We start from the raw sequence: 10,128 nt of genomic DNA on the forward strand, positions 1-10,128 counted from the left end.
TAGCTCGACACGCTCCGACTGGCAGTGAGGCCTGACGGTTTAAGGAGACTAATCCACACTGGCCCAGTTTCCCGCGGGTCTCGCTCGGTTCCCCATCGCTGCGGGTGCGTAAATCGGGCCTGGAGCGCTCTGGGTTGTTCCGGGGCGGCTCTCGGGTGTGCGCCGTGCAGGTGGTCGGGGAGACAGTCAGGGAACCGTTACAGCGCCCGGGAATCCCTTTGTACCTCCGCAGTTCCGTGAGCCCTCTCCTCCGTGCCCAGCAGCGCCCAGGGAGCGCTTGGGCCGGTGATTATCTGCGGTGCTCCCTGCATGCGGTGCTGGGATCTCTGCCCTTGGAGCCGGGGCTGGCGTGTCCCACACGGAGCTGCTGCCACTCACCCCGCTCCTCTCCCCACGGCTGCGCTCACGTAGCCCATTCGCTCTGCTGCAGCTGGAGAGCCCTCCAGTTAGCGCAGACCGTGGGGTGACCTGGTCCGACCCCACCCAGTGTCTAACCCATCTGCAACCCCCCCGGGAAGGTGCCTCCAGGCCATCCCCAGGCAGTTCGTTCCGGTGCCCAGCTGCTCTTGCTCCTGGGTCCTTTCGGATCGCCTGCTCCTGTTTCTGAGAGAAGACGGACCCCAAGTAAACCTGGTGCAGTTCTGCTCCCTGCCTGCGCGCCTGCGCCATTGAATAGTGGGCCTGAGCTGTCCTTCAGCGGTTGGTTTGGTCTGACACGTGTGAGGAGTCCCTTGTCCCTGGCAGCCCTGATAACTTGTTTCTTGCCATGGGGTAATAGGGGAGATATCTGGGGCACCCCTCAGAGGTTCAGTTCAGGGCAAACTGCTTATAGCCAGGGCTACTGACAGCCCAAGCCTGTCACACAGAGCACCTCTGTTTACCCTCTGGCCAGCCAGAAGTCACACCAGCATTTCCCTCAGCCCTGTGTCACCACCAGCACTGCTCCTGGTACAGAGGGGAGATGGTAACAATCTCCCCAAAGGACCAGCCGCATCCCCAGGCCAGTGTGCACCTCATGTCTCACCAATGTAGCTCGCTGGGCCAGTCCTTTAGCAACCCAACCCTAAAAGGAAAGGGTGGGAGTTAGACTTGTTAATGGACTCACAATGCACCCCCAGGTCGCCCATCCCTGGTGCAGCCTGCAGCAGAGGTGGAGCAGCCTGCTGGCTTCAGCGAAGTCTCTGGACTACACGGGCTGTTAGGTGGGTTGGCTGCGAGTCCTGCGTCATCCCAACACAGACCAGAACCAGCAGCCCGAGTGTCTCTGCCTTGTCCACAATGCTCGTAAAGCCTCCCCTCAAGCTCTGCTTCTCTGCCTCTCCCGGAGGTTTCCTGTCTCCTCATGCATGGACAAGACGCCATCTGATTTCTCAGCGTTTCCTGTGGTTTCTCTTGCCAGTCGCTGACACCACTGGCCTTGTAGGTTAGGGTCGTTATCGTTTACTTTCCCTTTTCCATCCTCGCCCTGTGCGGTTTGTGGCGTAGCACCACACCCACAGCTACTTATCCAGGGGGGTTCCCTGGCCTTTAGGTCATTGTGCAATCCTGGCATTTTGGGGCACCCAGCAGGTTAACACTGCCTGAGCCAAGGAGGCTGCCAGAGCCGGTCCTGACCAAGCTGCTCCTCCCCTTGCAGGGAGCTCCATTGCCAATTTGTCCCTGGCTGCCCAGCCCCAGCCCAGTGGGAGTCTGCTCTTCTGAGAATGCACAACTCCCAGCCTGGGGCAGGCGCAGATGCGGCTGTGGGCAGCATGTGGCCCTTGTGAGATGCGCTGAGTTCCCATTCTCTCCCCTCGTGTACAGGGGAGGCCTCAAAGGGGTTGGTGCTATGTCAGAGCTAGGACACCAGGAAAGTGAGAGCTTGGTAGGAGCCACCTCAAAGGCCAACCCCCTGCATGGGCCACCCCAGCACGCAGCTCGTGTACAGATGGGCGTGCTCACGTTGCGTCTTGGGGTAAGGATAAAAAGGGTAGAACCCAAGGGTGACGTCATGGTAGGGGTCTGCTACATGCCACCTAACGAGGAAGAAGAGGTGGATGAGGCTTTTTTTGAACAGCTAGAAAAATCATCTGAAGAACAGAACTTGGTGGGGGCGCGGGACTTCAGCTGTCCGAGAACCTGTTCAGAAAGTGACCCAGTAGGGCACAGATTGTCCAGCTAGTTCTTGAAATATATTGGAGACCATTTCTTATTTCAGAAGGTGGAGAAAGCTACTGGGGGAAGATCTGGTATAGATCTGGTCTGGACAAATAGGGAGGAACTGGCTGAGAATGTGAAAGTGGAAGGCAGCTTGGGTGCGAGTGATCACGAAGCTACAGCACAATACAAGAGAACACTGAAGGCTGCCTTCTTGAAATCCAAACACAGGGAGCTGCTAGGTCAGGTCCTGTGGGAAGCAGGTCTACAGCTGTGTCTACACTAGAGCATAACATCGATTTTAAGGCCCACAGCTTGATTTTACAATGTGACTGTCATCACTGCAAACGCCATTAGGTCAATTTTAACAGGCGCTAAGGTTGCCTTTCTCACCCAGGCGGAGGAACTCCAATTTTAAATGAAAAAGGTCAGATTAATGCTAGTGTGGAAACAGTGTTACTTTACATCGATTTTATCAGCTTGCAGAGGTGTCCCACAATGCCTCGGATACGTCTGTTTTGGCCACTTTCACCTCCCCTGCTCTCCAGGTGTGCAGGAGGTGGGAAGCAGGAAGCCTGGCAATTTGAATTCACTTTCTTTCTGGCCAGCGTGGCGTTCGCATCCAGCCAGGATTTCTCAGGATCACAAAAGAGCCTTATTAGCCTGGCTGGATGCGATCGCCACGCTGGCCATATTGCAACAGTGCAATAGGATGTATCTACGTCGGAACCGTTTGCGATGAACAGCGGAGTCCAACGGGCGTGTTCTTCCTCCTCCTGTTTTCGGTGTACTCTTCTCAGTTCTACTGAATTGTGCATTTCAAAACGCACGCAGGGATGTATCTCTCCACACAAGGTTAAATGGTACTCTCTGCAACCTGGCAAGACTCAAGGCCAAAACTAAGATCAAGAAAGATCTCATTAGGGAATTCCCCTTCGCAGATAATGCTCATAATGAAGACACACTACAGTCACTGATGGATTCTCTGTCCAGAGCCTGCAAGTTGTTTTCCCTTGACATAAGTATGAAGAAAACTGTTGTATTCACTCAAGGTATACCTCAGCAGCTCAATGTCATTCTGGATAACAGCCCATTAGATGTGGTTCAACAATTTTGTTACCTTGGATCTCCTGTAACCACAAACCTATCCATGGACAAAGAAATGAACATCAGAATTGGAAGGCAGCTACTATTTTTGGCAGACTTATGAAACGAGGAGGAAACAATCCTAAGCTGACAGTGAAAACAAAGATACTGATCTACCAGGCATGTGTGTTGAATATCCTGCTATATGGATCTGAGACATGGAGCACCTAGTTCTCCTTGAGCTAGGAGAAAAAATTGATCAGGTTCCATCTTTGCTGCCGCCGGAAAATTATGAATATCAACTGGCAAGATAAAGTTTCAAATGCAAATACCCCGCCTCATATTGATCCTCAACAGCAGAAAATTACTGTGACTTGGTCATGTGAAAAGAATGGGTGACGAATGTCTTCCCAATGAAATCCTTTTTGGTGAGCTGTCATGTGGGTTGAGAACAAGAGGAAAGCCAAAGCTAAGATTCAAGGATACATGCAAAAATGCCATGAAAAAATTTAACATCAATCTAAACTCCTGGGAATCTACATCATCAGATTGAAATACTTGGTGACGACTGCTGTGATGGGGCACATCATCCTTCGATAGTGTATGTGCCAGCCACTCAAAAGAACTTCCTTTTAGAAGGAAAAACTCTCAGACTCCAAAATTCGGAAATAGACTGACATGCGATTATTGCAGTCGACTGTGCCCATAGATCCTCAGCACCGCTGCTAACTACTGTCTCTCAAGACGAAAAGGGGGCCATAGCCGTACCCATCTCCTCCTTCTGGTTGTTAATTACTCCATGTCCTTTGTGGAGTTCCACGGAGAATCACCTATGTAATTGATAGAGTGCACTTCTCTTCCGACATGAAAGCAACATAACCATGGAGTTTGCAACTCATCTTAAAAGCTTCAACCTTTGGAATTTACAGTGGCCGCCCACAACCATTTTAATGTGTTCTGGGAGCACCCAGCTGACTGAACCATGTCAACAGGTCACTCAACTAGTTTTCCTTGGTGAAAAAACACCAAACAGGTGAGCTTCAGAAGCTGAAGCCCAGGAAACCCAAGTGGAACAAACTGGCTCCACGCGACTAGGGAAAGACCTCATATTTATTCAGGGAAAAGTACTAGTATTGGCTTGAGAAGAGAAGGAAATGTTATGGAAGCATTAGAAGATAGAAGAGTTGCGCAAAGAGTAAATGGATTCCCTTGCCTCTGCTACTAGAGAGAGAGCGCCCACAAGCTCCATTCTCTCACAGAAGATCTTCCTCCAAGCCACAAACTTTGGGAAGGGAGAACACTGCCACTTTGTGGGGGCCAGCCCCCTAAAATTTCTGTGGCTTGGGGCCAGCCCCCTGCCCGTGGTGGCTTGGAGGGGCCATCTCCATAAAATTTTTGTGGCCCAGAGCCAGCCCCCACAGTACATGGCGCCTTGTGGGAGCCAGGCCCGGAGACTGTTGAGCAAGCTGTTGACATGAGTCAATCAGCTGTGCACCTTTGCGGGGTGGGGGCGGGGAGAGCCCCATAAGATTTCTGTGTCAGGGAGCCAGCTCCCCCCCTCGCCCCCACGTGGTGTAAATTCCAGAGGTTGATGTTTTTAAGAATGAGCCCTGGAAAATGTGAAACAGAGAAAACAAGTTTCTCGCAGGGAAGAAGCCTTCACCCCATGGAAGTGTGGTCCGTGCCGCACAGCCACCATGTGGTGTGGGGCTAGCCATGTGGTGGGGTGGGATGGGAGCTAGTCTGCCAGCTGCATAGTGCCTGGGGGCTGCTAACCATGTTGGGGTGGGGAGAGGGGGCTAGCCCGCCAGCCTCATGGCGCCTTGGGGAGGGGCACTGTCCTATACAAACCTGAAGCGGAGAAAACTAGTTGAACAACCTGCAGAAATGGTTGTCAGTCAGGTGCTCTCAGAACACATTAGGTAACAAGGTCCGTAATGCAGACGACTCAAACAATCTCATCAGGGAAGGAGACTTCTGAAAAATGGCCATTTGTTTTCAATGGGAGGGGAATGAGGGCAAAGCAGTCTGGGAAGATGACATCACATCCCCACAACCACTTGCGGGGCATTTTTTTCCCATGATGCACTAGCAAAAAAACCCCAGAATGCAACAGGGCTGAGGAAACAGTGGGATAGGTGCCCACAAAGCCCGGCTGCAACATTTGACCTTTGGTGAGTTAGTGGGGATGCACTAGTTTGACTTTGTGGGCAGGTGCCGACACTCATCTTCAACTTTATAAAACCCAGTGTTACAGGGTCGACTTTCATAAATCTGACTTTATTCAGAGTGTTGACATAGCCTCAGAGGAAAGACAGTTTGAAAAACTGCCAAGAGACATTCCTAAGGATACAAGAGCAAACTGTTCCACTGTGTGGAAAGATGTGAAGTACAGCAAGACCCCACCCTGGCTTATCCTGGAGATCTTCAGTCATGTCAAAATCTAAAATGTGGAAATTATGTCAAGATACCAGGACTGAGTACAAAGAAATAACAAAGTATGTAGCGGCAAAATTAAAAAGACCAAGACACAAAAACTCAAACTAGCTAGAGACATGAAGGGTAACAAGAAAACGTTCTACACACGTCTTAGAAGCAAGAGGAAGACCAAGGATAGGGTAGAAACCTCACTCAGTGAAGACGGAGAAACAATAACAGAAAATGTGGAGATGGCAGAAGTGCTTGATGACTTCTTTGCTTCAGTTTTCATCAAGAACATTGGCGGCAAATGGACACCTAGCATAGTGAATGCTGGTGAAAATGAGATAGGTTCAGAAGATAAAGGAGGAAAGAACAAAGTAAAGATTACTTAGGCAAATCAGATGTCTTCAAGTCACTAGGGCCTGATGAAATGCAGCCAAGAACACTCAGGGAGCTGACTGAAGCAATATCTGAGCCATTAGCTAATTATCTTTGAAAAGGCAAGCATGGGGAGATTCTAGAAGACTGGAAGAGGACAAATATAGACCAGATCACGTGAAAACAACCTGATGGCTTCCCTTGGTAGGATAACAAGCCCTGTAGATAAGGGGGAAGCAGTAGATGTGGTATAAGTAGACTTCAGCAGGGCATTTAGTACGGTCTCTCGTGACCTTCTCATTAACAAATGGGAAATGCAACCTAGACAGAACTACTACAAGGTGGGTGCATAACTGGTTAGATAACTGTTCCCAGAGACTAGCTCTTAATGATTCACAGTCATGCTGGATGGACAGAACAAGTGGGGGTCCACAGGAGTCTGTTCTAGGACTGTTTCTGTTCAATATCTTCTTCAATGGTTTAGATGTTGGCATAGAGAATACGCTTAGTAAGTTTGCAGATGATACCAAGTTGGGAGGGGTTGCAACTGCTTTGGAGGACAGGATTATAACTCAGAGGCTCTGTCTACACTAGCCCAAATCTTCAAAATGGCCATGCAAATGTCCATTTCAAAGATTACTAATGAGGCACTGAAATGCATATTCAGCGCCTCATTAGCATGTCGCTGGCCACGGCTCTTTGAAATTGCTGATTTTTGCTGCCGTGCGGCTCGTCCAGATTGGGGTCCTTTTCAAAAGGACCCCGCCAACTTCGAAATCCCCTTATTCCTATCTAGCTGAAGAAATGGGTCTGTCCCACGAAAGCTCACCGCCTTTTATTAGTCTTTAAAGTGCTACTGGACTGCTTTTTTGTTTTGATAGACTATTGACTAACACAGCTCTCTCTCTGTTACTGGGCATTTTTAAAACAAAAAGCAGTCCAGTAGCACTTTAAAGACTAGCAAAATAGTTTATTAGGTGAGCTTTCGTGGGACAGACCCACTTCTTCAGACCATAGCCAGACCAGAACAGATTCTATATTTAAGGCACAGAGAACCAAAAACAGTAAGCACGGAGGACAAATCAGAAAAAGATAATCAAGGTGAGCAAATCAGAGAGTGGAGGGGTGGGGGGAAGGTCAAGAATTAGATTGAGCCAAGTATGCAGACGAGCCCCTATAGGCTACGTCTACACGAGCCCCAAACTTCGAAATGGCCACGCAAATGGGCTGATGGGAAAAAGGGGACTTCAAAGTAGGCGGGGTCCTTTCGAAAAGGAGCCCTGTCGGGACAAGCCGCGCGGCGGCGAGGCGCGTCAATTTCGAAGTGCCGCGGCCGTCCGCATGCTAATGAAGCGCTGAATATGCATTTCAGCGCTTTATTAGTAAACTTCGAAATGGCCATTTGCGTGGCCATTTCGAAGTTTGGGGCTCGTGTAGACATGGCCATAGTGACTCAGAAAGTTCCCATCACGATTTAAACCATGTGTTAATGTGCCGAATTTGAATATAAAAGCCAGCTCGGCTGTTTCCCTTTCCAGAACAGTGCGATAATTCTTCTTCAGTAACACACATACCTTGAGGTCATTGACAGAATGCCCCATTCCATTAAAATGTTGACTAACTGGTTTGTGGATCTGGAGTGTTTTGATGTCTGTTTTGTGCCCATTGACCCTTTGTCTAAGGGAGTTAGAAGTCTCTCCAATATACAAAGCATCTGGGCATTGTTGGCACGTGATGGCAGATATGATGTTAGTAGAGGAGCATGAGAAAGTGGGCATTTTTAGTTTGTGAAAGAGAAGACTGAGAGGGAAAATAGCAGTTTAAAAGTACCTAAACGTGTGTTACAGGGTGGGGGAGGGAGAAAAATTATTTTCCTTGGCCTCTGAGAATAGGACAAGGAGCAATGGGCTTAAACTGCAGCAAGAGAGGTCTAGGTGGGCCATTAGGGAAAAAGTCCATGTCAGGGCGGTTAAAGACTGGAGTAAGTTACCTGGGGAGGTTCTGGAATCTCCATCACTGGAGTTTTTTAAGAGCAGGTTAGTTAAATAGCTGTGAGGGATGGTACGGACAGTGGGTGGTCCTGCCGTGAGGGGAGGGCACTGGATTTGATGGCCTCCTGAGGTTCCTTCCAGTTCTGTGAGTTTAAATTTCTGTGATATGGGCGCGGGGGCCCAGGCCTGAGCTGGCTGAGGTGTTGGTAGAGGAGCAGCACCAGCCAGGGCTGGTGGGGGTGTCACTGGCGGGGGGGGGCGGTGCCAGCTGGGGGCCCAGCACTGAGTGGGCCGGGGTGTCAGTGGCGGGGGCGGTGCCGGCTGGGGGCCCAGCACTGAGTGGGCCAGGGTGTCAGTGGGGGGCGGTGCCGGCTGGGGGCCCGGCACTGAGTGGGCCGGGGTGTCAGTGGCGGGGGCGGTGCCGGATGGGGGCCCGGCACTGAGTGGGCCGGGGTGTCAGTGGCGGGGGCGGTGCCGGCTGGGGGCCCGGCACTGAGTGGGCCGGGGTGTCAGTGGTGGGGGCGGTGCCGGCTGGGGGCCCGGCATTGAGTGGGCCGGGGTGTCAGTGGGGGGCGGTGCCGGCTGGGGGCCCGGCACTGAGTGGGCCGGGGTGTCAGTGGCGGGGGCGGTGCCGGCTGGGGGCCCGGCACGGAGTGGGCCGGGGTGTCAGTGGCGGGCGCGGTGCCGGCTGGGGGCCCGGCACTGAGTGGGCTGGGGTGTCAGTGGCGGGGGCGGTGCCGGCTGGGGGCCCGGCACTGAGTGGGCCGGGGTGTCAGTGGGGGGGGCGGTGCCGGCTGGGGGCCCGGCACTGAGTGGGCCGGGGTGTCAGTCGGGGGGGCGGTGCCGGCTGGGGGCCCGGCACTGAGTGGGCCGGGGTGTCAGTGGGGGGGGCGGTGCCGGCTGGGGGCCCGGCACTGAGTGGGCGGGGGTGTCAGTGGCAGGGGCGGTGCCGGCTGGGGGCCCGGCACTGAGTGGGCCGGGGTGTCAGTGGGGGGCGGTGCCGGCCTGTCGCCCTGGAGCGTTAGTGGCTGGCGCAGGAGTGACTCTCCAGCCTGGGGGACGGGGGTGCCGTTCCAGCAGTGGGGCTGCCCTGGGCAGGGTGATGGACATGCGGGTCGCCAGTCCGTCCCTCGCCTGGAGCTGACCCGCTGCCCTTCTCCCGCAGGTTCTCAGATCGATGACCACGTTCCAAAGCGAGCTTCGGCCCGGATTCTCGCTCCCCCCGGGGGCAGGTCTAGCGGCATTTGGTAAAAGCAGCGACCTGTCCCCAAACTAAGGACGCAGCAGCAGCACCCCACTCCTCCCGCCGGCCCCACCCCCTCGCCGACCTGGCCGTGCCGCGCCGCCTCTGTGTCCCCCGGCATCGGGAGCTCCACAGTGCTGCCCAGCATGGCTGTTGGCCATCCAGTCCCACCCGCTGGGACGAGGCTGTGGGCTGCGCCCTCCCGCAGCCGGACCACGGCAAGGGCTGCCCCCAGCGTTTGGCCAAGCACCCGCGCACGACTCCAGCTCCTTTCTGTGTGACAAGGGGCTCTGCAGGCTGCAGCGCTGAGCCCACCCCACCCACCCACCCACCCACTGCTAGCCACCAGCACGGCTGCTCCGGCGCAGGGCAGGCGGGCGCTGGTGTAGGCCGGGCGGGATGTGGGGAGGGAGGGAGGGAGGGCGGGCGGCCTCTACCTTCCCTTTTCTGTTTGCACGTTGGGTTTGGATCAGTGAGTTTTGACTTGTTTGTGCATCACGTGAAACTAATCCCAGGTGGTTTGTGTCGTTAGCAGTAGGGGAGAAGCGGGAGAAGGGCTGGGCTCCCTGGCAGGAAGGGGGTGCATCTCCCCCCCCGTGGGCTGTGGAGTCCTTGCTATGGACAGCAGGTTCCAAATGGAGGCTGAGGCCCCCCCGGGACATGTGGAGTGACTGTTGGGCTGTGCTGCTCCCCACCCCACCCCACCCCACCTCTGTGGGAGGTGCTGCCCCATATGCACACAGAGAGCCTGCAGGGGATGTGCTGTCCCCCCCACGCCCCGCACAGATCCCTGCAGTGGGGTGTGCTATCCCCACCCCCACCCCCAGAAATCTCCTGCAGGGGGTGTGCTATCCCCCCCACAGACCCCTGCAG

General features: G+C 53.9%; 1 protein-coding gene across 1 annotated transcript in view; it reads left to right on the forward strand.

Moving 5' to 3' along the window:
* Positions 1–9,597, forward strand: part of DPYSL5 (dihydropyrimidinase like 5) — a 72,821-nt gene extending 63,224 nt beyond the window's left edge. Inside the window, exon 12 of the mRNA XM_074989074.1 lies at positions 9,178–9,597. Within this exon, the coding sequence (XP_074845175.1) occupies positions 9,178–9,263 (86 nt within the window). The 3' untranslated portion in view covers positions 9,264–9,597. The remainder of the gene's footprint in view (positions 1–9,177) is intronic.
* The last annotated feature ends 531 nt before the right edge of the window (positions 9,598–10,128 follow it).

This window comes from Carettochelys insculpta, chromosome 3, assembly GCF_033958435.1.
Source record: "Carettochelys insculpta isolate YL-2023 chromosome 3, ASM3395843v1, whole genome shotgun sequence".
Classification (NCBI taxonomy): Eukaryota; Metazoa; Chordata; order Testudines; family Carettochelyidae; genus Carettochelys; species Carettochelys insculpta.